Source organism: Galeopterus variegatus, unplaced genomic scaffold (genome assembly GCF_000696425.1).
Source record: "Galeopterus variegatus unplaced genomic scaffold, G_variegatus-3.0.2 Scaffold26, whole genome shotgun sequence".
NCBI classification, from domain to species: Eukaryota; Metazoa; Chordata; class Mammalia; order Dermoptera; family Cynocephalidae; genus Galeopterus; species Galeopterus variegatus.
In genome coordinates this window covers 1,497,659-1,525,609 of record NW_007726137.1, presented here as the reverse complement: position 1 = coordinate 1,525,609, position 27,951 = coordinate 1,497,659, and the positions used below count along the sequence as shown (strand labels likewise).

Below are 27,951 nucleotides of genomic sequence, written 5' to 3'. Positions count from 1 at the left end.
AAATAAACAAGTGGGATTACATCAAACTAAAAACTTCTGCACAGGGAAAGAGACAACCAATAAGAGGAAAAGGAAACCTATGGAATGGAAGAAAATATTTGTAAACCAAATATCTTATAAGAGGTTAGTATCCAAAATATATAAGAAGTCCATACAACTCAATGACAGAGAAAAAAGTAACTCAATTAAAGAATGATAACACCAAGGTCAAGGGTTCAGAACCCTGTGCCAGCCAGCCACCAAAAAACTAATTAAATAAGTTAAAAAATAAAACAAAAATGGGAAAAGTACCTGAATAGACATTTCTTCAAAGAAGACATACAAGTGGCCAACAAGTATATGAAAAGGTGCTCAACATCACTAATGATTTGGTAAATGTAAGTCAAAACTACAATGAGATATCACCTCACACCTGTTAGAATAGCTGTTATTTAAAAAACAAGCAAAGGGCCGGCCCGGTGGCGCACTGGATAGTGCGCCGCTTGGGAAGTGCGGCGGCGCTCCAGCCCGAGGGTTCGGATCCCACATACAGACTGGTTCCCGCTCACTGGCTGAGCGAGGCGCGGGAGCAACGCTGAGGGTTGCAATCCCGTTGCCGGTCCCCGGTCCGGTACGGGGGCAACACTGAGGGTTGCGATCCGTTGCCAGACACGGAAAAAGACAAAAAAATAAACAAATAAAAAATAAAATAAATAAAATAAAAATAAAAAACAAGCAAAAAACAAAAGACAAGTGTTGGCAAAGATGTAGGGAAATGGGAACCCTTGAACACTGTTGGTGAGAATGTAAATTAGTACAGCCATTATGGAAAACAGTATGGAGGTTTCTCAAAAATTTAAAAATAGAACTACCTTATGATCCAGCCATCCCACTTCTGGGTATATATCCAAAGGAATTGAAATCAGGATACTGAAGACCTCTACTCTGATGTTCATTGCAGCACATTCACAATAGACAAGATATGGAAACATGCTGAGTGTCTATATTAGTCCATTTCTGTTGCTTATAACAAAATACCTGTAACTTGATGATTTATAAGAAAACAAAACTTATTGCTTACAGTTTTGGTGGCTGGGAAGTCCAAAGTCAAGGAAACATATTTGGTGAAGGCTTTGGTGATAACAACAGTGACCCAGGGGTCTCACAGAAAATGGCACAGAACAGCAGAGCAGAGAAAGAGAACTTCTCATGTGCTCTTCTTTTAAAGCCCCCAGAAACATGACCCTGACTACCACTATTGATACACTAATGACAGCATCGTCCTACAATCTAATCACCTCTTCAAGGCCCTACCTTTCAATGCCCATAATAGGATTTCCCACCATCAACAGTTACAGTGGGTATTTAAGCTTCAATCACGTGGGGAAGAGGCATCTAATCTACAGTAGTGTCGATGAATGGATAAAGAAAATGCAGTATATATGCACAACGGAATATCATTCAGCCTTAAAAAGGAAGGAAATGCTGCCATTTGTAACAACATGGACGGTCCCGAAGAGTACTATGCCAAGTGAAATAAGTCAGATACAGAAAAACAAATACTGAATAATCTCACATATGTGGAATCTAAAATAGTCAAACTCACAGAAGCAGAGAGTAGCATGGTGATGGGGGAAGCGGGAGGTAATAGTTAAAAAGTACAAAGTTTTAGTTATGCAAGATAAATAAGTTCTGGAGATCTGCTATACAGCCCAGTGCTTACACTGACACTACTGTATTGTATCCTTATAATTTGCTAAGTGAGTAAATATTATGTTAAGTATTCTCACCACAAATAATAATAATAACCTGGGGAGGAGGAAGCTTTTGGAGGTTATGGGTATGTTTACAGCCTTGATGGTAGTGATGGTTTCTCTAGTGTATACTTATTCGCAAATTCGTCGAGTTGTATACATTAAATATATGCAAGATTTTATGTGTCAAAAAAGATAAAAATTAAAGGGCTTGACCTAGTGACTAGAAAGTCAGTATTAGATAAACCTCGGCCGTTGTAGTGTTTACTATTAACACTCACGGGTGGGTAAGCACTGGTGAGAAAGTGGTAGAAGCCTAGACTGTAGCTATCAGAGCTTAGGGTGACAGACTTTATAGAATATAACATTTAAGGCCAAGAGACACACCTTGAAGTCTTCCTGGAGCCTGGTTTCCTAAAAGCGGAGACTGAGACGGAGATTTGGGTACATGAGACCTACAGAGGGAAGGCACTCAGGAAGAGGAAGAAAGCAGGAAATGGCAGCAGTTATGTGGTCTCAGCTAGAGACGATCTTCAACCTGATTCAAGGGGAGCGCTAGAGCCTGGATGGCCCCGGTCTCAACCCGATGGCGAAAGGGCTGGGCCCTTACACCTCAAGCTCCATCAATCATTGTCCCCAGGCGTTGCGGGGTAGGGGTGCATGACCTCCAGGGCTTAGCAGTCCCACCAGCCAAGAGCGATCTCCCAAAAAGGGGCAGCTGTGAGCTGTTACACCCCAACACGCCCAGAAGCTGGGGACAGACGCTCCAGCCGGTAAAGGGGGTTGGGGTGGGTCACCAACAACCTCCGGGAATTCAGTCCCAGGAAGTCAGGGTGACCTTCGATGTAAGGACAGGCCCAACTCCAAGCCCAGAGACAGCGTCTGCCGCACACACCTGCCCAAGAAATACCAAGTCTCTGAGGACAGTGGGGCGACAACACAAGGCTGACGTGAGGAGTGGATGAGGTGACGGGTGTGGGCGCTCCTGGCACGAGGAACGACACCTGTAGGCTGTTCCACACACGCGAGACCCCAGTAGCAGCGAAACACCGGCGCGGCCCCAGCACCCGGAAGTGCCCGCCCACCTAGTGCGTATTTCCGGCGCGCGGGCGGACGTGACGCCACGGTGGGAGTCGGCGTCTGTCGCTCGAGTCTGTGGCCCGCGCTCAGAGGCTGCTTCCTGGAGCCGGGATTTGCTGCCCTGAGCGAGCCTAACAATCATAAATATGTACGCACCCAATGTTGGAGCACCCAGATTTATAAAACAAACTCTAGGAGCGAGCCCTGAGGTGGGGTCGGGACCCCGCGTCCCGCCCTGTGGGTGCACACGATGCGGCTGGGCTCCGGGACCTTTGCTGCCGGTTGCGTGACGATCGAGGTGCTCGGTGTCGCGCTCTTCCTTCGGGGATTCTTCCCGGCGCCCGTTCGCTCCTCTTCGAGTACGGAGCGCCGAACAGAAGCCGCCGCGCCAGAGCCCTGGGCCGGTACGGCTCCCTCCGCGGGCGCCCCGCTCCCGGAGCTCCACTTCTCCAGAGGCCCTTCCTTCAAGCGCTCTCCGGTCTCGTCCGTTGTGGCCCCTGCCCCCAGAAAATGTGGTTTTTAGTTGTTGTTTTTTACCGTTCCAGCGTTTTCATGGTTTTAAACTTTGTGACAACCTGTTCCTCTCACACACCTGCCCAGAAATACACACTAGGTAAAGGTTCTCAAGTACCAGACCAGGTTCACACAACACCAGCCACTCGCCATGGAAACACGGTTCGTAAGAGCCCGTCTATCCTACGTGCAGCTCTGTGTTTTAGGTCAGGATCTTTAAATGTCCCATTCCAGAACCTCCACGTAGGAACTCCCCTTCCCCAGTACTCCTCACCATAGTAAGGGCAATTCGTTACTTAACTACTGGAGCTTCCTGAGCCTACACACTTTTAACACCTCCTGCCCCCAGCGTTGCCTACCAAGAACACTGCCTTCTTTTGGTTTGAGATATGTAGATAGGTGCTGGAGAAGTCGGTAGAACTAGACCGTGGAGATGCTAGAATGCTAAGTAGAGTTTAAAATCAAATTTTCTTTTTTTCTTTCAATTTTAGGGGCCGGTTCCAACTGGACCAAACTCCCACCGCCTCTCTTCAGTAAAGTTGTTATCGTGCTGATAGACGCTTTGAGAGATGATTTTGTGTTTGGGTCAAAGGGTGTGAAATTTATGCCCTACACAACTTATCTCGTGGAAAAAGGAGCATCTCACAGTTTTGTGGCTGAAGCAAAGCCCCCTACAGTTACGATGCCTCGAATCAAGGTAAGTTTGACTTAATGTTTTATGAATAATGGTTTGGCTCTTTCAAAGGTGTAGAAGTGTTCTCTGTAGTCTTCTACTTGAAATCCCAGTTTTAACTAAGTGGAAATTCGTTTGGTGCTGTCACTTTGCCTGGGACAATAGAATGCTAAAGAAACCTCATAGATAAGATGCAGCTAAGACCCGTCATTTGTGCCCCTTGTCAAGTAGGCACAGTTCTTGCTTCATAGAAAGTATAAAGGGTTTAGATCCAGATCATCCAGGCCAGTCTAACCTAAGATATCATCCTTCTTAGTAACCTGCTTTCCTTTTTTTTCAGTGGGTCCATTAAAATCCTGGAAGGAACCTTTAGGATTATCTAGCCCAGACTCAACTTCATAGATAAAGAAACAAACTCAGATAAATTAAATGACGTGTCCAAAATTGTAGTATACGTAATGATCAAACTAATATGATCTAGCCTTAGCATTATCAATGTTTCTATTATATAAACCTTCAGGTGTTAAACCTAGTGAGAATGGCTTTGAGGTGCATAGTGCTTTACTTAAAAACCATGGGTAAAGAAAAAGATAAAGCTTTATTGATTGGGTCAAAAACTACTTATCAAGCAACTACTGTGTGCTGATACTGTAATGCGTATACAGTTGTGGAGAAACTGTATCACTGCCTCATGGAGCTTTCAGTCTCTAGTGAGATTCAAAGCTATTAAACAAATGAGCATACCAATAAATGTGCAGTTATCAAGTGTGATTAGCACATGATGGAAAAGAACAGGATGTGATGCTTAATGCTGGGTGGGGAGGCGCAGTTTAGATGAGAGGGTCAGAAAGCCTGTCCGAGAAAATTATGTTCAAGCTGAGACTGGAAGGATAAGTAAAGGTGTCAGGGCAGAAAGGAGCAGAGGAGTTTAAAAGTTTATTTCAGGGGCCGGTCGGGGGCGCACTGCTACAGTGCGCCGCTTGGGAGTGAGGTGGCGCTCCCGCCGAGGGTTCGGATCCCACATACAGACCGGTTTCCGCTCACTGGCTGAGCGAGGTGCGGGCGCAACACCGAGGGTTGCGATCCCGTTGCCGGTCCCGGTCCGGTACGGGCGCGACACTGAGGGTTGCGATCCGTTGCCGGACACGAAAAAAGACAAAAAGGAAAAAAAAAAGTTTATTTCAGGATACATTGCATTTTAGTAAGGTATAAAGTCTGATGATGCCTCACATTTATGGCTGACCATGTGACACCTTATTATTTGGCGAGAAGGAGCTGCTACTTATTGATTTAAGGCTTGGGGGCAGCATTTGTAGGTCCTTAGTAAATGTTCACTGGATGAATAGAACAGTCTGGTATTGGAGGAAGGTCAGTGCCATATCATTCAGTAATTTTTCTTTGAGTTTCCTACTCTCTGCCATTTTTGGATGTGGTGTGTCCTTCATTCAGCAATACTTATTGAGCATCTGCTATGTACCACACAGTATTCTAGACGAGGGGTTCAGGAAGAACAAGCAACACCGAGGGTTGTGATCCCGTTGCCAGTCCCGGTCCGGTACGGGCGCAACACTGAGGGTTGCGATCCGTTGCCGGACACGAAAAAAGACAAAAAGGAAAAAAAAAAGTTTATTTCAGGATACATTGCATTTTAGTAAGGTATAAAGTCTGATGATGCCTCACATTTATGGCTGACCATGTGACACCTTATTATTTGGCGAGAAGGAGCTGCTACTTATTGATTTAAGGCTTGGGGGCAGCATTTGTAGGTCCTTAGTAAATGTTCACTGGATGAATAGAACAGTCTGGTATTGGAGGAAGGTCAGTGCCATATCATTCAGTAATTTTTCTTTGAGTTTCCTACTCTCTGCCATTTTTGGATGTGGTGTGTCCTTCATTCAGCAATACTTATTGAGCATCTGCTATGTACCACACAGTATTCTAGACGAGGGGTTCAGGAAGAACAAGACAGCAATGTCCTCATGGAGCTTACTTTCTAATTGGGGGGACAGAAAATATGTAAGTGTGCAAATCATTAATCAAGAGTTTCAATGAGGGATGAAAGCTATGGAAGGAATCAAGAGGGGAAGGTGATAGAGAGTGATGGGCAGTGGTGGAGGACACCTTTAGTCACACTGCTCAGGGACGGCCTCTCAAGAGTTGCCATTTGGGGCCGGCCCGTGGCTCACTCGGGAGAGTGCGGTGCTGATAACACCAAGGCCACAGGTTCGGATCCCATATAGGGATGGCCGGTTCGCTCACTGGCTGAGCGTGGTGCTGACAACACCAAGTCAAGGGTTAAGATCCCCTTACCGGTCATCTTTTAAAAAAAAAAAAAAAAAAGAGTTGCCATTCTGCTGAAACTAGTCCTGTAAATGTTAGAAGAAGGGTATCAAGTTCCTGATCATCAGGAACAGCATTTTCTTTGTCTACTCTATCACAGAACTATGGAAGGAACCCTTCTCTCCTTTGTTCTGTTAAGGAAAATGTTATTAGGACTCCAGGCAGATTTGAGAAAGTGTGTAAGTGAGTGTGTAGGCTCCAGGTTCTATTCAGAACAGCACATTGGCAGGGCAGTTCTTAGGGCTTCTCGTCTCCAGCCCATTTGTTTCTTTTCACCTTTGCTAAGGACCCTCACCCCAAAGCCAGTATTTTGTTATTAGTCCTTTTCAGATTCTTGCTTCTATTCCCCACCATGGAGGAGATAGATCAGGAAGTGCATAACTGGAGTTAGGTTTACAGTCTGGAATTTGGTAGAATCAGGTAGTGCTGGTTAAGGAAAGTGTCCCCTGCCTTGCCTTCAGTCATAGTTAATCTTCCTTGTGTTGATACAATCGACGCTAAACACGGATCCTGACATCTCAAGACTGGTATGCCCAGTGTGCTTTCACTTGCGGAGATCCTACGTCAGCTTTGTTTTAAAATTGTGGAACAGATTTTTGAATGCCTTTTCTTTCTGAAGGGAATTTATAGTCACAGTGATAGCTGACATTTATTGATCACTGAGTAGTTTCCTAATGCTTTCCTCAGGGAATTTTTTTTTTTTTTTTTGTCTTTTTCGTGACCGGTAAGGGGATCGCAACCCTTGGTGTGGTGTCGCCTGCACCGTGCTCAGCCAGCGAGCGCACCGGCCAGTCCTATATAGGATCTGAACCCGTGGCGGGAGCGTCGCTGCCCTCCCAGTGCCGCACTCTCCCGAGTGCACCACGGGGCCGGCCCCTCAGGGAATTTATAGTCATAATAAAAAGGAGTTACTGACCATCGACTCAGTGCCAGGCACTGCGGTGAGCACAGAGCACAGGCATAATCTCATGCACTCTCGTGACAGCTGCATGAGCTAGGTCCTGTGAAGTAGGCACTACTGTCTTCTCCATTTTCCACATGGGGAAATGGAGACTTGAAGGGTAAGATCACAGAATTGGCATCAGAAACCAAGCAAAACCCTACATTTGTCTGATTCCAGAGTCTCTGTTGGCCACACTGTCATGCAACTATGGCAAAATAGAATGATCACGTAAACCCTCCTTAAATAGTGTCTGCAGAGCCCATCTTAATTCTAAGAAGTCAAGAAACTACTGTTTCCAAGGCTACAGCAATCATGAGAAAATCTCTAAGGAGATGACAGACTTGGCCTCTCTTTCAATTTGCTGGGACTGCCAGCTGCAGCCCCATTGCTGCATGCATGCTTCCTGGGATGAGGGGATACCAAGTAGTCCCAGCCCTATGTAAAAATATCAGGGGGAACCCAAGCTAGTGTGACAAGGAAGGAAATACATTATAAAAGCCACAAAAGAAAGGATAGGCAGACTCAAATACATAAAAACAGAAAACTTCTCTATGGTGGACACATTATAAACAAAGTCAGCCAACAGATGGTAAACTGAAAAATTGTTTACAGTGGACATGAAAAACAAGATGTGAAGTCCATGATGTGTAAAGAAGATCAGATCAAGGACAACAGTCCAGTGGAAGCTGGCAAAGGATATACAGAAATCCACAAAGGAAGAACGTGAAATGCCAGTCCACATATGCAAAGATTCTTAACTTTAGTAATCAGAGCAAAGCAAACTAAAAAAAATCTATCTGTAGGCCAGTTTTTGTTTATCGTATTGTAAAAATTTAAAGATTGATGATATCTGCTCTTCACAAGAAATGAGGTGAACAGGTGCTCTTAAGTACTTGGATGTGAACATAAACTGAACCAACATTCCACCGCCACCACTTAGTCCAGTCTGCTGGGTCTCCAGCCTGGACTGTAAAAGTCTCCCAGCATCTCTTCCTGCCCAGATCCCATCTGGACACAAATCAGACCATGCCACCCTTCCTAAACCCTTCAGTGGCCTTTCCTCTGTCTAGTTTGAACACTTAGCTCCTCACCCCAGGCCTCGGAGCTCTGTGCGGTCTTGTACCTGTTTACTTCTCCCTCCACATCTAAGCTGCTTTCCCTCTTCCTATGTCCTTCTTCTGCACAGATCACACATAGCTCAGTTCCTCTAGCAGGCTGCTGTCTTTTCTGCCTGGGGCCTTTACTGTTTGCTGTGTTTACCCCTGGAAAGCCCACCTCACCTCCAGCACTTTTCAACCTTCAGGTCTCAGCTCACATGGCACTTATGTAGGAAGCTTTTTAAATTAATGTCCATTGAAATGGCCTTGGTCAAAGGTATTGTTGTATATCCACACACTGGAATGCTTTGTGGCTATTTTTAAAAAGATAAAGTAGCTGTATGTTTCTTGGGGAAAGAGGACCATAATTTGTTATTAATTGAAAAACAAAAGCAAGTTGCAGAATAATTTGTATAGTCTGTTACCATTTCAGTAAAAAATGTATACCTTTGTATGTTTGTGTACTAATATAAAATGTACCTTTGTATATAAAATCCACAATTTTTACTTTGTATATAAAACATAAAAATGTGTACCTTTATATATTTGTATATTTACATACAGAAAGAGTCTAAAGGAAAACTCATCAAAAGTAAGTGATTACATTTAAGGAGTAGAATTTTGGGGTGAGAGACATTTTTTAAAATTACTTTATTGAGATAATAATTTTCATACAATCCAATGCACATGTGTTTGTGTACATAGTTTGATAAGACTTAAAAATCTCTGTATCCAGGCAACCCCCACCTCAACTCTGGATTCTGATCCCTGACCCCAGGAGTGGCGGTGGTTGTTGCTGTTTGTTTGTATGGTGACTTGTCTGAACTAATTTCTGTAGCCCAGAGTGTGCAGCAACTGATGTTTCTGCTTAGGGTTTTTGTTGTTGTTGTTATTGTTGTTTTAATTCTTATTCTTACTTTTAAGCCTGTTCTGAGGGTTGGCCCAGCTCAGCATAGCTTAGTGGTCAGCTAGTGATTGGTCAGACGTTTATGCAGTAAGACATCAGCCCTCTGCCAGGGCGTCTGTGTAGGTTGGGACACATATTCTCTGTTCAGACAGCTTCCCTGCCTGTCCCAACTCGCTTTTTGTTTTAAGTAGGGCCTTCTGCTCAGCCAGATGAGTGGGTAACTGGGGCCCGCTCTGGTCTCTCCTGAGTGCCTTCCAGATTCCCAGGAATATGTGGGAGCTTACAAAAGTCTGCCATAGCTGTCTCATTGCCCAGATCTCCTTTTTGAATTTTGGGCTGGACTCTTGTGTGCCCCAGCCAGCGTCAAGGGCTCGGCTGTGATGCTGTCCTTCCCTGTCGTGTCTTCACAAGCTCCCTGGGCATGGACTTTCTGTGAGTTCCACATCATGGAGGTCAGGCCCTCCATGGCTGCTGCATCATGGAGCTGGCAGGGGCAGGAGATGGGAACAGCCCTATGCAGAAATACCACAGGTACTCGATGTCCTTACTGAGGTTCAGCAGTTTTTCTTGAATAAGAAGTTCTCACTTTGTTGTATACTTTGGTGAATGTCCAAAGTTCTGAACTGGTTGTTTTTGACAGTTTTGTCCAGTTTTATGGTTGCTCTTGGGGAGAGGATTTGCTTAACTCCTCACTCTGACATTCTAGAAGTCTGGTTAACGCATATTTGCATTTATTTGCTGTTAAAGATGTCTTGGCAAAATTATTACACCTGTTGGCATTACCCAGATTTCTGCTTATTTTCATTGCACAGATCCGTGGGTGCCAGTGCTATGGGTGGTTGTATAACTCAAATCATGGAGATCCATTACCCAGTACTATGGCCTCTTAGGTTTTATACTAAAATTAGGGAGATTTTTGACTCAGTTCTGTATCAGGAGGGTATGAGGACATGTCCTACCCACCTCACCTCCCAGAAAACATGGTGCAACATTTAGAGACTGCTTCCCTCCTGTTTTCTTACTCTGTCTTTTCCTCCTGTGTTTCACCTCTGGTGGACATTAGAATTGCTAGATTGTTAAGAGTTTGGAGTTGCTTGTCGTGCATAGCTGATTTGAGGCTGAAATGGGTTTGAACACACAGGTTCATGTTCTCAGTGTATATGGTGCTTCACCATTTCCTTCAACTCTGTTATGAATCCATGGCTGCTTCTCTGGCTCCGCTGCCACCTGGCCCTCCCTGCCCTCTTCCTCCATCCTCTCATCAGCTGAGAGGGTTGCTGTGAGCCATGAGAATTCTTACATATGGTTAAGTCTTCATTATTGAGTTTGCTGTTTTTTCCCAGAATCTGTGTGTAGCTTTTCCCCCTTTACTCTAATTGCTATCCTAGGATTGACTCAGCCTCCAGTATTGGGGATGCCCCTAGTTTTATGCTCACCTGATTCATCCATAAAATGATCTTCAGCACCTCTCTTGTGCTGCACTTTTGGATTCTGTGGTTTAATTCTTGAATGTTTCTTCCCACAGGCTTTAATGACAGGGAGCCTCCCTGGCTTTATCGATGTTGACAGGAACCTCAATTCTCCTGCACTACTGGAAGACAACGTGATAAGACAGGCAAAAGCAGCTGGGAAAAGAATAATCTTTTATGGAGATGAAACATGGGTTAAATTATTCCCAAAGCATTTTGTGGAATATGATGGAACAACCTCATTTTTTGTGTCAGATTACACAGAGGTCAGTTTTTAAATAAGAGAAATATGTCATGCTAGGTAGAGTCTGGCACCACCATTACTTAGTAAGAGGCAATATTATTTTGTATATGGCTTTTATTAATTTATGGGAAGTGGTACAGAGAGACTGCAAAAATTATTCACACACGTAATCAGTTACAACCCAGGGATATAAACCCTGATCCACATGTGAGCGTAGTTGTATGGAGCCCAAATCATAGAACAGATGAGCACCCACTGTGGGGTACAGAGGATCAGGAAGGGCATCACAGCAGAGGAGCTATTTGAGCCAAGTTGTGACGAGTGAGTGGGGACTTCCCAAGTGGACAAAACAGGGTGGCAGCATCTGTACGCAGCAGAACTGTAGGGTTCCACGGCCTGTGTGGAATATTTGGACCTTTGGTTGTCCTGGAAGTGGGGCATCGTCCTGCAGTGAGGGCAGGCAGTGAGCTGGGCGGAGCCTGGTCCTGAAGGCACCAGCCCTGTCCTCGCGGTTGAAGTTTCCAGCAAGGGAAAGAGCAGGATTAGACCCACACGTTAGAAAGTTGGCGCTGGGGCAGAGGCAGGAGCTCACCAGCTTGTGTACGCTTGGTATTGGGATGGACATCCTCCCCTCTCAGTTTGCTGGGCCTGGCAAGCATCTGCAGTCCTGCTAGTCCTGTCTGCAGTGATGCCCTTTTCTGCAGTTTGTAAGGGTACATCAGCCTGTGCAGACACAGCAGTTACTTTTCAGTAATGACTGAGTTTCCCCATATTATAAATGGCATCATTCAGAAACATTTCTCTTTGTAGTAGATTTTTTAGTGGGAGGGAGATGGGCTAGCTGAGGGGTCAGGGCTGACCAGGCTAATGGCTCTATCTTTGGCTGCTCAACTGTTAATCTCTCCATGCTGTGTTTATGTCAGAAATAAATGTGATCACTGAGTGCTGTCTCTTTCCTTCCCAGAACAGCCTCCTAGGATACACGTAGATGGCCTCAGCTTCCCTGTCCTGCTGGTTGCTTTAACTCTGGGTACTGTTCTGTTTTTAGTTAATTGCCCTTCGCCCTTAATTACCTCATGAGAACTTGGGACTATTTAACTGGCTCCTTTGCTCAGCTTTAGTTAAGCCCAGCAGTGATCCCACAGAAAAAAATTTCTTGTCAGAACAGTCCTTACGCATTTAAATTATCTGTATAACATTCTTTTTTTCCTGTGGCTGGCCAGTACAGGAATCTGAACCCATGACCTTGGTGTTATATGACTACGCTCTAACCAACTGAGCTAATCAGCCAGCTGTCTGTGTAACATGTTCTATCCATAGGGTATTAGTAAAGGCTTAATCTAATGCTGATTTATTTTTAATGACATAGTTTTGTGTTTTAATTTAATGTCTTTTTTTTTTTTTTTTTTGTCTTTTTCATGACCGGTAAGGGGATTGCCACCCTCTCTCCCAAGTGAGCCACGGGCCGGCCCCTTTTTTTTTTTTTTTTTTGTCTTTTTCATGACCGGTAAGGGGATTGCCACCCTTGGCTTGGTGTCGCCCGCACCGCGCTCACTGCTGAGTGCACCGGCCATTCCTATATAGGATACGAACCCACAGCGGGAGCGTTGCTGCACTCCCAGCGCCACACTCTCCCGAGTGCGCCACAGGCCGGCCCTAATTTAATGTCTTTTAACTTCCATGAGTCTATTGCCTAAAATAAATACCTAGATTTAGTGACTGTCACTTTTTTCTTGGGGAGTGAAGATCAAAGGAAAATAAGTGAGCCGTTTATATGTTCTTTTCCCCATTAAAGGTGGATAACAATGTCACACGGCATTTGGATAAAGTATTGAAAAGAGGAGACTGGGACATGTTAATCCTCCACTACCTAGGACTGGACCACATTGGCCACATTTTCGGGCCCAACAGCCCCCTGATTGGGCGCAAGCTCAGCGAGATGGACAGTGTCCTGATGAAGATCCATACCTCACTGCTCTCCAAGGTGAGGCCCCTAGAGTGTGCTGTGGGGGTGGAATTTCACATTGCCCATGTTTGCTAGAACAAATGAGACAGCCTACGTGAGCTCGGGTCCACTAAGAGCTGCTATTTGTAAAGTAAAGGTAAATTCTTAAGTTGTTTTCTTTCTTTTTTTTTTCCTTTTTGTCTTTTTTCGTGACCGGCAACGGGATCGCAACCCTCGGTGTCGCGCCCATACTGCGACCGGCAACGGGATCGCAACCCTCGGTGTCGGGCCCGCACCGCGCTCAGCCAGTGAGCAGACCGGTCTCTATATGGGATCCGAACCCTCGGCGGGAGCGCCACCGCGCTCCCAAGCACTGCACTCAACTGAGTGCGCCACCAGGCCGGCCCTTAAGTTGTTTTCTTAACAAGGTTGTGTGTTCTCTTCTGTCTGAATGTAGTTGAAATACTTTTCCTTTGCCTTGCAGGAGAGAGACACTGTTTTGCCCAATCTGCTGGTTCTTTGTGGTGATCATGGCATGTCTGAAACAGGAAGTCACGGGGCCTCTTCCATAGGGGAAGTGAACACACCTCTGATTTTAATCAGTTCTGCATTTGAAAGGAAACCTGGTGAGAATTTAGAAATGTTTAATAACATTTTGAAACTGTATTGTTTTCTATAGTCTGGTTTCAATATCCTGAACAATGTGAGAATGAGAATTAGTGGGGCGAGGGGCAGACAGGATTTGGAGTTTACAGCCCTTTCCCAGATTCTTAGAATACAAATATTCTTTGTAGGAATTTTGTTACATGAATGTTACTGCCTGGATATCTGGAACTGTTAAAAAAATATTTCCAGTAACTTAAAGTTATCTGAATCACATATATGAACTGCAGGAAACATAAATACTTAAACTTTTAAAAAAGTGTTTATTATTTAAACCCATGTATTGAATAGCGGTGTCAACAAGGCTCACAGGATCCAGTTGGAGCAGGATTGTCTGGCGACTCCTCTGCAGTCTTCAGATGCAGCCCACACACCGCCATCTCTGAGGCCTGTGCCCTGACACTCCTTCCCTCACGGCCATCTGCGTGTGGTCCTGTCAAGCTTCCTCACCTTCCACACTTGACTGACATGCTCACAGTGGGCTCAGCACTTGTTTCTGCAACACTGTTGAGCCCAGCGGACACTTTCTGGCTCTGTTGTCACCAATCCTTCAGAACCATTTAGTACTGCTGGCCCCGTAGCTTCTGGGACCCCCCATTCTTCTGGCTTTCCTCTGTCCTCTCTCTTTTTGCTCGGTTAACCCTCTTTGCTGGCTTAGCTGGCTCTTCTGGTCAGTTTTTCTGGGCTCTCTTTTTGTTTCATTCTGCATTCCCTCCTGAGGTGGTCTCATCTGCTTCCATGGCTGTAACTGCCGTGAGTGGCTCCACACCCATCAAGTCATCCTGCAGCTGTCTCACTTCTCCAACCTACACCCCTGTCTGCCCAGCTCCCTGGCTCCCCACGTTCTGTGCCATCACTGTTCTCCCCTTACAGAAAGGCTTTCAGTAGCTGGACTTAGGATAAGGTGAGAAATCCTGTGTGAGGCATTGTCTTGAGCCATACTCTGTCCCTCACCAGGTCCTGACCTCTGCCCTCCTGCAGGAGTCAGCTAATGTCACTTGCTCACCCATGAGACTGAATTACATTCCCCTGTCAGTCTCTTCCTTAGCACCCCATGCATTCTGTTGGCACTTATCATTACAGACTTATTTATGGGCTCCTGTGATATCTGCCTCCTCATAACACCTTAGGCCAGGTGAGGGCAGGGCCACATCTGTTTTCTCATCACTACATGCATGAGAGGTGCCAAAAGATATTTGCTGAGTGAGTGACTCTTCCATTTCAGTAAGGATTGGTTGAAGAAGTATCTCCACCTGTTTCCTTCTATCCTTTTACACAGCTTCCTCCTCTTGGATGTCTGACTCCGAAGATATGTTATTGGGCTCTTGTAACCCAACCCTTTCCCGGGTGCCCAGGCTGGAAGCCTGTCTTACAGTGTGTGTACATATCAAGTAATGGCACCCAGCTTACTCCACCTGCATTTCACCAAACACTGTCCAGAGCAACATCAGTGTGTGAGGGCCCCACATGGGAAACGCCCTTCCTTCCATCCATCCATCATCCATTCATCCAGCAGAGGTTTCCTGAGCACCTGTACTAAGCCAGGCAGTGTGCGTTAGGCTCGGCTGATGTACCAAAGAGTGAGCCAGACTCAGCCTTTGTCCTTGAGGTACTTATAATCTAGGGAAGAAAAGAGATAATTAAGTTGATTTTTTTTTTTTAAGTACAGGAACTTTAGGGCTGTTTAACCAAAGTGCTGATGTTTTCATCTCTAAAATGTGTATTTAAAAAAAAAACCAGAGCCAGGAAGGTTGAGGGCAGCTGCATATGTGCAGACTGGCTGCAGGTGTTGTTCAAGCAGCCAGCCTCAGTTCTTTTTTAAATTTTCTTTCTACTAGTGATCCAGCCCCTTTTATTTTATTTTTGTTAATTTCTTTATTTATTATTATTATTATTTTTTTTAACATTCTAAGATGTTTTTGCAGAGCAGTTGGGAGGGAGGAAGAGGGTGAAAGGGGAGGGAAATATGGTGGGAAGGGCTGTGGTCAAGGCCTGGGGTGCCCCCCTCATTACAGCAGGGGAGACCAGGCGGCTTCCAGCAGCAGCTCAGTTGTTGCTGGGCTGGATGCAGATGTCACGTGTGTGGCTGAAGCCCTCGGCCCTCCACCTCCCCACCTGAGGAGCCCAGGTTGTTTCCAGTGGTGGTTCAGTGGTCATTGCTGGGCTGGTTGCAGATGTTGGTGGGGGACATGGCTGAGGCCTTTGGCCCACCACTGCCCCAGCTTGGGAGCCTAGGGTGCTTCTGGTTGAGCTCAGTGGTCATCAGTGGGCTGTTCGTGGACATTGGGGTGTGGCAGGGGCTATCAGACCCCATCACCCTGGCTCAGGAGCCCAGGGCTCAGTGGTCATCACTGGGCTGGTTGTAGATGTCAGGGGAGTATGGCTGAGGCTGTCATCTCCCCACCTCCCTAGCCTGGGAGCCTGGGGTGCTTCTGGCAGCAGCCTGGTTGTTGTTGCTGGGCTGGGTGTGGTCGTGTTGGGGCATGGCTGAGGCCTACAGTCCTCCCCACTGCCTAGCTTGGGAGGCCAGGGTGTTTCCAGTCCTCTTAGGTTTTTTTTTTTTCAAAGATGACCGGTAAGGGGATCTTAACCCTTGACTTGGTGTTGTCAGCACCACGCTCTCCACGTGAGCGAACCGGCCATCCCTATATGGGATCCAAACCCGTGGCCTTGTTGTTATCAACACCGCACTCTCCCAAGTGAGGCACAGGCCGGCCCTAGTCCTCTTAGGATTTATAGGTGTTCTTTGGTGGTGTTAGACCTTTACTTGCTAATATCAAACTTTGTCTCTGATCTTGGGTATTTTGGTTTCTCTCTCAGTTCTGTGTTGGATTATTTGCTGTTCCTGCCACTTAAACTTTGCACTGGAACTAATTTGTTGTCCTTTGAGTACTTCTAAAATGGGGGAACTTCCTGTGGGGACCAGCACTTGAGCCACATGGTTGAGCTAAATTGCTACTTTGCTCCTGATTCCCTAGGGAAGGCTCTTTGTGCAGCTAAGGTTTTCATTCTTAACCTTATATGTACTTCTGGGTCTTGTGAGGTCTGGTACACCTAGGTTATGTGGAAATTCTCATCTGGGCCTGAGGCTTTCAGCAAACTGCTCCCCCTGTAATTCTGTATTCCTGACCAGTCTTCACTGAGTGGTCCTGTACTGATTGGAGGGCCGATCAGGTGTCAAATCTGCCCCAGTGTTCTCCTAGTGGGCCTCTCTCCCCCACCGCCCATACTCCAAACACTTCTCATGGGATGGGCCATGTGCCAGTCCCTTGCAATGACTCACTGGCCTCTGAGTAGTTCCTTTTTTCAGTTGTCTGTGGCTCTTCCTATGTGGGTCCACAGGAACCCCATTGGTGGTCTTGCTGGCTTGGGGGCCACCAAAGCGCTCCTCTTCCCTGCCACCTCCAGGCAGCTTATAGGAAGGGCACAGTTGTGGATTCTGCCAGCTCTTGCTCTGCACTCACCTGCTCCAGCGTTGAAGTGGCCAGGGCTCCAAATGGTGAAAGCAGTCCTTTCTTTTTCTCATTATGGCGAGTCCTGCCTTCGTGAACTCCATAGGTCTCTCCTCCTCTTCCCCTGAGCTCTAGCAGCCCCAGCTTGACTATTGTTGCTTTTTAATAGTTGTAAATTGGTTGATTTGTGGGAGAGAGTGATGCTGAGAACCGTCTTTTCCACCATCTTGACTGGAAGCCCCAACCTCTGTTCTGATGGTTGGTTCTGTTTTGTTTTTTATGAACAGTTGTATTCCTTATCCTCATGATGCCCATTTTATAAGCCAGGACTGTCCTGTCCTATTTAGTACATTCATAGGGCTTCCCAGTTCTCACTGTCACTATCAATTTTAGGACATTTTCAATAGCTCAGAAAGAAATCTCATATTCTTTAGCAGTCACCTTCCACTGTCCCTAGCCCTCGGCAATCATTAGTCTGCTTTTTATGTGTATAGATTTGCCTCTTCTGGACATTTTGTATAAGTGGAGCCATATGATATATGGTCTTGTATGTCTGATTTCTTTCACTTAGGATGATTGCCTTGGATTGACTGTCCCACAAAACCTGACCCCCACTGTGACAGTGTTAAGAGGGTGGGAAATCCTGTTACAGTAATTGAAAGGTGGGGTACTGAATTGGTGATTATATTCTGAGGATCATGCCGAGTGAATGGATTAAAAATGGTGGTCATGGGCATGGTTCTGAGGGCTTAAAAAAGAGAGTGAATGACGAGGTTAGACTCTGTCACTCTGTCCTGCCATTTTCGCAATGTGATACTCTGCTGTCACTGAAGTCACCACCAAAGAAAGCCTTCATCAGGAGTGTTCCCTGGACTTTGGACTTCCCAGCCTCTGAAACTGTAAGCAATAAATTTTGTTTTCTTTATAAATCACCCAGTTTCAGGTATTTATGTTATAAGTAGCAGAAATGGACCAATCCAGAGAATTGGTACTGAGAGTTGTGTGTTGCTTATAGTTGAAAATGTGGGAAAGGTTTTGGACCTGGGTATTCAAGAGAGGCTGGAGGAATTTGTAGGAACAGGCTAGAAAAAGCCTCACTGCTGGAGAGAGTTCAGAAGACAAGAAAACCAGAGAAAGTTTGGGATGTTTTAGACTGGTCAAATGGTGGTGAGCAGAATTCTGATAGAAGAACGGACAGTAAAGGCCACTCTGAGAAGGTTTGAGACATAAATGAGAAGGGACTTATTGGAAACTGGGGCAAAGATCACACCTTCTATGAACTGGCGAGGGATTTGGCCACATTCTGTTCATGCACCAAAGTATTATGGAATGTGGAACTTAAAAATGCTGACTCAGGGTATTTGATGGAAGAAATTTCTAAGCAGCAAAACATTCAGGAAGCTGCACAGCCACCTGCAACAGCCAATACTGAGCTATAGCAGAAAAGGCATGATGTAAAGCCAGAATTTAAAAGGAAAGCAGAGCATAAAGATTTGGAATATTTGCAGCCTGGCCATGTGTTAGAGAAGCAGAGAGCATTTTCAGATGAAAAATGCAATGATGCTAAGAAGATTAGCACAAAATGAAGGGATTATCAAGAGAAGGAGAAATAGGCCTGAAGGCACTGCAGAAGCCTCTGGGACCAACCCTTCCATTTCAGATTCGAAGGCCTAGGGAGATAGAATGGTCTTGGGGAACAGGCCTGAGGTGCCCTCCACAGGCTTGCTGCCCAGGACCACCTCGGGATGCTGTTTCCCACACCAGTACAGCTCCAGCTGTGACTCAGTTGGCCCCAGGTATGGCTGGACCCACAGCTTTGGAAACTACAAGCCAGAAGCCTTGTCGGCATCCATGTGGTGTTAGTTCTGCAGGCTCGCAGAATGCCAGAGCTGTGCAGGCTTAGGAGTCTCCATCACAATTTCAAAGGATGTATGGAAACGCTTGAGGGCCCAGAAAGAGATCTGTCACATGGGTGCAGTCATTGTACAGAGCGTGTGCTAGAACAATGCCATGCTGAAATGTGGGTTCGGAGTTGTAGCAGAGAAGCCCCATCAGTGCGTATCTAGTGGAGCCCCATGTCTAGTGGAGCTGTGAGAGCAGGACTACCATGGAGACACTAGAACTGTGGAGCTACCAGTGTGCAACACCAGCCTGAGGGCTAAAGCATTATTTAAGACCAGGAAAGCCATAGAAGCGAAGCTAAGGGAAGACTTGGGGCTGTACCAGCGTGCAGAAGACATTGAACATGGAGTCAAGGTACATGATTCACCAGCTTTAAGATTTAATGCCCGCCCTGCTGGGTTTTGGACTTGTTTGGGACCCATTACACCTTTCTCTTGGCCCATTTCTCCCAGTTTGAGTGGGAATATGTACCCTATGTTTTGTTTGTCCCACCACTGTATGTTGGAAGTAGATAACTGGTGTTGATTTCACAGATGGGGACTTTGAACTTTGGACTTTTGAGTTGAAACAGGTTAAGCTTTGGGGATGGAATGAATGTATTTGTACATAAAAAGGACATGAGTTTTGGGGGACTGGGGACAGAATGAATTGGATTGAGTGTCCCCCGAAAACTTGACCCCCACTGTGACAGTGTTAAGAGGGGTGGGAAATCCTATTATAGTAATTGAAAGATGGGACCTTGAAGAGGTGATTAGATTCTGAGGACCATGCCTAGTGAATGAATTAAAAATGGTCATGGGTGTGGCTCTGAGGGCTTTAAAAAGAGAATGAATGAGAGGAGGTTAGTCTCTCACTCTCTCTGCTCTGCCATTTTTGCAACGTGATACCCTGCTGTCTGTGAAGTCACTACCAAAGAGAGCCTTCCCCAGATGTGTTCCCTGGACTTTGGGCTTCCTAGCCTCAAACTGGAAGCAATAAATTTTGTTTACTTTAAGAATCACCCAGTTTCAGGTATTAATATTATAAGCAACAGAAACAGATTAATACAGTGATGTTTTTCCAGGTCCTTCCAAGTTGTAGCATGTGTCAGGACTTCATTGCTTTTTGTTGCTGAATGATATTCCATTGCATGGATTTACCATGTTTATTTGCCATTTATCCGTTGGTAACATTTGGGTTGTTTTCACTTTTTGGTTATTATGAATAATGCTGCTGTGAACGTTTGTGTACAAGTATTTATATTGGCAGATGTTTCCATATGGTGTCATTTTCTCACTCCAATACATCAGTGCCCCTACCTACCTCCTCCGTGCTGTTATTGTCGAATGTATTGAATTTCTATATGTTATATGACAGTATAATTCATATATATATGTCGTTTTATGTAATTACTTTTTAAATCACTTCAGAGAAGAAAGGAGAAGACATATGCTTTTATACTGTCTTTTATGATTATGTAATTACCTGCACTGATGCTCTTTGTTTTTTTTTTTAAATTATCCAACTTACTATCTGGAGTCACTTGCTTTCAGCCTAAAGAACTTCCTTTAGTATTTCTTGTAAGGCAGGTTTGTTAGAATCAAATTGTTTGTTTGTTTATTTGTTTTTTATCTGGGGATGTCTTTCTTTTCACTTCTTTTGGAAAATGGTTTTGCTGGATACAAGATTCTTGGTTGATGGTCTTTTTCTTTCAGCGCTTTGAATATGCTGTCCCCCTGCCTTCTGGTCTCCATGGTTTCTGATGAGAAGTCAACTGTTAATCTAACTGGGGTTCTAATCTCGTTGTCTTTTAGCATTTTTACTATAATGTGTCTGTGTATTTCGTGTGTATCCAGTTTGGAGTTCATTAAGTTTTTTGGATGTGTAGGTTAATGTTTTTCAACAAATTTGGGACATTTTCCTCTCTGTTCTTGAGATCGTGTAATTTTCATTGATCTGTTTTTAAGTTTGCTGATTCTTCTGCTGGTTCAGTTCAGATCTGCTGTTGAGCCCCTGTAGTGAATGTTTCATCTTAATTATTAAGTTTTTCAGCTCTAGAGTTTGCATTTGTTTGTTTTTTATAATTTTTATCTCTTTATTGATATTCTCTATTTGATGAGAAGTATTCTTTGAATATATCATGATGGCTACTTAGTCTTTGTCTATGAAATCTGACATCTGGGCCCTCTCACAGGAAGGTTCTGTTGCCTGCTTTTTTCCTGTGTTTCAGTCACACTTCCTTGTTTCTTTACTTGTCTCATAATTTTTTGGTGAAAACTGCACAGTTTAAATTACATATTGTAGTGGCTGTGGATGCTGATCTCCCTCCCGCTCCAGAGCTTGTTGTTATTGCGTATTTGCCTAGTGACATGACTGGACTATTCTAGGGAAGTCTCTGCTGTCGCTTTCCTGAGCACCGAGCCGGGGGCATCTCATATCCCTGAGATGATAGTGGTGTTAGCAGGGTGGCTGTTGACTGTCCCATTCTCTGATTGCTCTGTGTAGCTGTTGCCTCTTTTGCTATTACACCCAGCTGTTAAACCCCACTAATTGCCAGCCCATTGCTTTTGTTTTCCAGGGGATGATGAGAAGGAGGCAGCATAACCCCCCACTGGCAGCTGGAGAGCGAGCCCTGCATTCTTGACCACACCCAACACAGACCTGGGACGGGGGCGGGGTGGAGGCAGCAGGTCATGGTTCAAGTGCCACAGACTCTTGCATTTCATACCGAAGTTTAGTAGATTTTCTTGACTAAAGATTTCTTCCTTTGCTATATGCCCCTAGACAGTTTCTGAGGTTGTGAACAGTGGTTGTGGCTGTTTTATGGTTTTCACCTGTGACACCTGTCCCATTGTCAGGCTGGCCCTTAGATCTGCTCACCACGAGTCCTGGTTGTTCCTTGAAGGGTTGGTCTTACAGATGCATGCAGATTTTTGTCACTTATTTTAATAAAAATAAGGGTTAAGGTGTTTACTGTTCTGAAAAAGAACAGTCTTGGATCATGTACCATGTGATTTCATAGACCCCCAGCCGGCTACTGCCCACTGCCAGAGTCCTCACCTCCTCGTGTGAGAAGCATGGGTCTGGGAAGTAGAGCGTGACTCTTCCTGGGCTTCTGTGAAGGGTGGAGCAGATGTCTTTTATTGTCCACCTCTTGCTACTAGAATGTAAGCTCCATGAAGGTAGGGATTTTGCCTGTTTTGTTATATATGCTATTCTGTGCCCAAGCCTAGAATAGTGCCTGGCACATAGTGGATGTTTCATTGATATTTGTTGACTGCATGTTTTAAAAGATTGCTGAGGTGGAGACAGGTGGTGGAAGGACTGCTGTTGGCCTACAAGGAAGGCTTCTGAAATGCTTACACTTTTTTAATGGTGTACCATTGCCTACAGGATAAAATCCGTTCTGTCATGTGGCCTACCCTGTGTTTGCATCACAGAATTACATTTTCTTTTTTTTTTTTTCCCCTTTTGTCTTTTTTACTGACCAGTACGGGATCGCAACCCTCGGTGTTGCGCCCGCTCCACGCTCAGCCAGTGAGCGGGAACCGGTCACCACATGGGATCCGAACCCTCGGCGGGAGCGCCGCTGCACTCCCAAGCGGCGCACTCTCCAGTGCGCCACCGGGCCGGCCCACAGAATTACATTTTCTAAAACAGTTTGTGCTGGTAAGAACTAGTCAGACCATTCACTGGAGCAAAATCCAGAGGCCAAAAATAGACCCCAGCGTATGTGGGGATTTGGTGATAATGGCACCATCTCACATTAGTGGAGAAAAAATAGGGTAGTCAAATAGCAGCACACTGGCTAACCTTCTGGAAAAAGCAATGCTTTATCTCCACCTCACTCTTGAAATCAGCATAAATTCTAGATCAAAACATTCAATCTCTTTAAAAGACTCTTTATTATGGAAAATTTCAGACATGTAAAAGTAGACACAATAGCATCATAAATCTCCACGTTCACCACCCAGCTTCGCCAGTTATTGGCCATTTATGGCCAATGTTATTTCATCTGTGCCCACACTCATTTTCCTTCTTATTGTTTGGACGCAGATCTCTAAAAGACATGAACATACCCCCACCCCACCCCCGATAATCTTGATACCATTGTCACATTTTTAAAATGACATTAATTCTTTAATACCATCAAATAGTATTAAATTTCCATTGTCTGTCACTGTCTTTAGTTTGTTTGAATTAGGATACAAATAAGATCCATACACTGATTTCTTGATGTGTATTTTAAGTCTTTGTTAATTTATAGGTCCCCAACTCCAGCCTCTTTTATTTTACCACAATTTATTTGTTGGAGAAACCTAGTAATTTGTCCTATGGAGTCCACAATAGTCTTAATTTTGCCTCTTGCTCTCGGCACTGTCTGCTAAGATCTCCTCTCCATGCTGTAAATTTCCTATGACCCAAGGGCTTGAGCAGATTCATATTCTGTTGGTTCAGTTTGGTTTGGTTTGGGCTGGGCAGGGCAAGGCTATTTCTAGCAGGAAGGACATAACATCTGGCTGTCTGCTTTGCTGTGATGTTAGTAACCATTGATCAACTGGTTCTATTAATTCAGTAGATGTTGCAAATGGTGATGTCTTAATTCTATAATTCTCTTTTCATTAATTAGCCAGTGTCTTAGTCTCTGCTGTTATAACAGAATGCCAGAGACTGGGTAATTTCTAGAAAATAGAAATTTGTTTTTTACAGTTACAGAGGCTGGGAAGTCCAAGATCAAGATGCTGGCATCTGGTAAGGCCTTCTACTTCCAAGCAAAAGGTGGTGCCTTGAGCGTCCTCCAGAAGGGAGGAACGCTGCATCTTAACATGGTGGAAGGCAGAAGCGTAAAAAGAATCAAACTCCTTCTGTCAAGCCCTTTTATAACAGTATCAGTCCATTTATGAGAGCAGAGTCCTCATGAGCTAAACACCTCCCAAAAGGCCCCACCCCCTAACACTGTTGCATTGGGGATCACATTTTTATTTTATTTTATTTTATTTTATTTTATTTTATTTATTGAATCAAAATTGATTATACATATTTTGGGGGTTGAACATTGAGATATGTTGATTAAATCAATATCACTAGCATATATATATATTGTTACAAATCGTAATTATATTCTTTACGCCCCTTTCCAATCTCTCCCCATCCCCCATTCCCTCCCCCTCCACCCTCTAATCACTCTAGATTTCTTCTCTCCTTCTGAAAGAATAATGGTTACTCTGTTAATTTGTTGCCTAGATGATCTGTCCAATGCTGAGAGGTGTGATCAGGTCCCCCAATATTATCATAGAGCAAATGCTTCTTCTGTCACTCTGAAATGGGTTTTGTGGAAAGAGACATCCTCTTCTTTTCTTTGTCTCTGCTGGTGACTCTTGTGTGAATGCACTCCAGTAGTTGGTGGACCATCTGCATGGTGGCTGTGGCATCTAGCCGCTTTTGCAGCAGCCATGGTTATTGTGGTGGCTGTGGTGGGCTACCCACGTGGAGATGATGTTTTTGGCATGCTCCTTGGCACTGGCGGTATGCCTGGTTGTGGGGTGTGCTTGGTCCCCTTCTCTATGCCTCAGGTACCCAGGTGGGCCCCAAGGTGCTGGCGTGGTGTGCCTTGTGTGAGGAGGGTCTGGTTCCTGGCTCCATGCCTCGGGTCACTGGGTGGGACCCAAGGCACTGGCTTGGTGTGCCTGGTTGTGGGAGAGAGGTCCAGTCCCCTTCTTGATGCCTCAGGTCCCTGGGCAGGCCTTGAGGCGCTGGTGCAGTGTGCCTGGTTGTGGGAGAGAGGTCCAGTCCCCTTCTCCATGCCCTGGGTCCCCAGGTGGGCTCCGAGGTGCTGGCATGTTGTACCTGATTGTGGGAGGGAGGTCCGGTCCCCTTTTCCATGCTCCAGGTCCCTGGGTGGGCTCCAAGGTGCTGGCATGTTGTGCCTGGTTGTGGGAGGCTGGTCCAGTCCCCGACTCCATACCCCGGTCCCTGGGTGGGCCCCAAGGCGCTGGCTCAGTGTGCCTGGTTGTGGGAGGGTGGTCTGGTCCCCTTCTCCATGTCCTGGGTCCCTGGGCAGGGCCCAAGGTGCTGGCATGGTGTGCCTGGTTGTGGGAGAGAGGTCCAGTCCCCTTGTCCATGCCTCAGGTCCCTGGGTGGGCCCTGAAGCTCTGGCGCGGTGTGCCTGGTTGTGGGAGAGAGGTCTAGTCCCCTTCTCCATGCCCCAGGTCCCCGGGTGGTCACCGAGGTGCTGGCTTAGTGTGTTGGTTGTGGGAGGAAGATCCGGTCCTCATCACCATGCCCCGGGTCCCTGGGTGGGCCCAAGGTGCTGGCTTAGTGTGCTTGGTTGTGGGAGAGAGGTCCAGTCACCTTCTCCATGCCTAGGTCCCCGGGCGGGCCCTGAAGCACTGGCACAGTTTGCCTGGTTGTGGGAGAGAGGTCCAGTCCCCTTCTTGATGCCTCAGGTCCCTGGGCAGGCCTTGAGGCGCTGGTGCAGTGTGCCTGGTTGTGGGAGAGAGGTCCAGTCCCCTTCTTGATGCCTCAGGTCCCTGGGCAGGCCTTGAGGCGCTGGTGCAGTGTGCCTGGTTGTGGGAGAGAGGTCCAGTCCCCTTCTTGATGCCTCACCCGGGCAGGCCCCAAGGTGCTGGCATGGTGTGCCTGGTTGTGGGAGGGTGGTCTGGTCCCTTTCTCCATGCCCCGGGACCGTGGGCGGGCCCCAAGGCACTGGCTTGGTGTGCCTGGTTGTGGAGAGAGGTCCGTTCCCCTTCTCCATGACCTGGGTCCCTGGGCGGGCCCCAAGGTGCTGGCATGTGCCTGGTTGTGGGAGAGAGCTCCAGTACCCTTCTCCATGCTTTGGTTCCCCAGGTGGGCCCTGAAGCGCTGGCTCAGTGTGCCTGGTTGTGGGAGAGAGGTCTGTTCCCCTTCTCCTTGCCTCGGGCCCCCAGGCAGGCCCCAAGGTGCTGGCGTGGTGTGCCTGCTTGTGGGAGAGAGGACCATACCCCTTCTCCTTGCCCTAGGTCTCTGTGTGGGCTCCGAGGTGCTGGCATGTTGTGCCTGGTTGTGGGAGAGAGGTCCGGTACCCTTCTCCAAGCCCTGGGTCCCTGGGTGGGCTCCGAGGTGCTGGCATGTTGTGCCTGGTTGTGGTAGGGTGGTCTGTTCCCCAACTTCATACCCCAGGTCCCTGGGTGAGCCCTAAGGCGCTGGCTCAGTGTGCCTGGTTGTGGGAGGGGGGTCCAGTCCTCTTCTCCATGCTTCAGGTCCCCAGGCTGGCCCCGAGGCACTGGTGCAGTTTGCCTGGAAGTGGGAGTGGGGTCCAATCTCCACATCCAAGCCTCCAGTTCCCAGGCAGGCCCCAAGGTACTGGTGGTGTGCCTGGGCCGGAACTAATTTTTTGTCCTTTGCTTCTAACACAGGGGAACTGCCTGTGGGAACCAGTACTTGAATGTGTGGTTGTTTAAATTGCTACTTTACTGCTGTTTCCCTAGGGAAGGCTTTTTGTGCAGCTCAGGGTTTAATGGTTGACCTTATAGGTACTTCCACTTCTCCAGAGACCCGGGGGATCTGTGTTCTGTAGAATCTCTGATCTGGGCCTGAGTTTTTTCATCAAACTGCACCCCATACAATTCTACATTCCTGACCAGTCTCCTCAGACTGGTCCTGTGCTGATTGGGGGGCAGATCGGCTGTCCTTGCTGTGTCCCGGTGTTCCCCTTGTGGGCACATCTCCCCCACTGCCCGTGCTGCAAACACTTCCCATGGGACGGGCCCTGTGCCGGTCCCTTGCTATGACTCACTGGCCTCTGAGTGGCTCCCTTTTTTCAGTTTTTCTGGTTCCTTGCTCCTGTGTGGGTCCATGTGAGCCCTGTTAGTCGTCTTGCTGTCCTGGGGCCGCCAAGGCCCTCTTCTCTCTTGCTGCCTCCAAGCAACTCCATCCGAAGGGCACAGCTGCGGCTTCTGCCAGCTCCTGCTCCATGCGCTCAGCAGCTCAAGCCTTAAAGCAGCCGCAGCCTGAAATGCTCAGAGCAGCTCTTTCTTTCTCTTCGTAGTTTCTCCCGCCTTCATGAACTCTGTAGGTCTCTCTTCCTCTTCCCCTCAGCTCCAGCGGCGCTGGCTTGGCTGATGTTACATTTTTAAAGTTGTATATTTGGTTGATTTCTGGGAGAGAGTGACGCTGCAGACTGTCTGTTCTGCCATCTTGATTGGACCTCTGGGAATCAAATTTTTAACACATGAATTTGGGGGGATACATTCAAACCATAGCAGCCAAATTAATTCTACAAAGAATATCTTCCCCCATCTACTTTTTGGTTACCCACTGGTGCCATTTATATTAGACAGGCAGGATAAACAAGAGATTATTCTTCCCACTTAATTACCATTTTCAAATCAATGAATGAATAAGTTCTCTAGAATCCTTCAACTCTGACCAATTAAGTTTGCTCTTTCTTTTAAAAACATTATGAACTCATGGATTTAAGGATATTTAGTTTGTTTCAGTTCACTGTAGATAGTGTTCTTATTAATATTCATATTGTCCTGTCTTTGGCCAGTGGGAGCATCTTCAGATTAGTGCCTGAGTCCTTTTGGTAGATCTTAGTTGTCTTTGCTAGCTTTACTGTTCTCTGGTCTACAAGGGTTTCAGGCTGTCATGCAGTTTCTTCTTGAGACCTGTGATCAGCTACTTCTCCAAGAGGCCTGGCTCCTTTTAGTGGAAAGGGGTATTTGAAGAGCAGAGGTGCTCACTGATACTGAGTTAGTCATTTTCTGGACAGAGCAAGGAAATTTTTTTAAGATAAAATGATCTTGACTTTGTATTGATATTTTCAATTCACATTCAAAACTGTGAATTTAACATTCTTAGATCTTACATCTGTACTTTCTTCCTCTCAAGCTTAGAATCCTGGTTGTCACAGCCCCAGATAGGATAGGATATCACATGATGACTCTTGCTTCATCCCTCAGTAGACACACAACAGCCTCAGAATAACGATGCCAGCATTACAGTGCAGTGCCAAAAGCAATTTAAGGTGG

The 27,951-nt window shown here is 46.2% G+C and overlaps 1 protein-coding gene across 1 annotated transcript in view; it reads left to right on the top strand.

Annotated features, from left to right (window-relative positions):
• The first annotated feature begins 3,026 nt into the window (after positions 1–3,026).
• The window catches only part of PIGG (phosphatidylinositol glycan anchor biosynthesis, class G), a 30,833-nt gene continuing 5,908 nt past the window's right edge, over positions 3,027–27,951 (top strand). Inside the window, exons 1-5 of the mRNA XM_008569457.1 lie at positions 3,027–3,217; positions 3,818–4,023; positions 10,812–11,021; positions 12,795–12,983; positions 13,429–13,570. Coding sequence (XP_008567679.1) covers positions 3,064–3,217; positions 3,818–4,023; positions 10,812–11,021; positions 12,795–12,983; positions 13,429–13,570 — 901 coding nt within the window. The 5' untranslated portion in view covers positions 3,027–3,063. The remainder of the gene's footprint in view (positions 3,218–3,817; positions 4,024–10,811; positions 11,022–12,794; positions 12,984–13,428; positions 13,571–27,951) is intronic.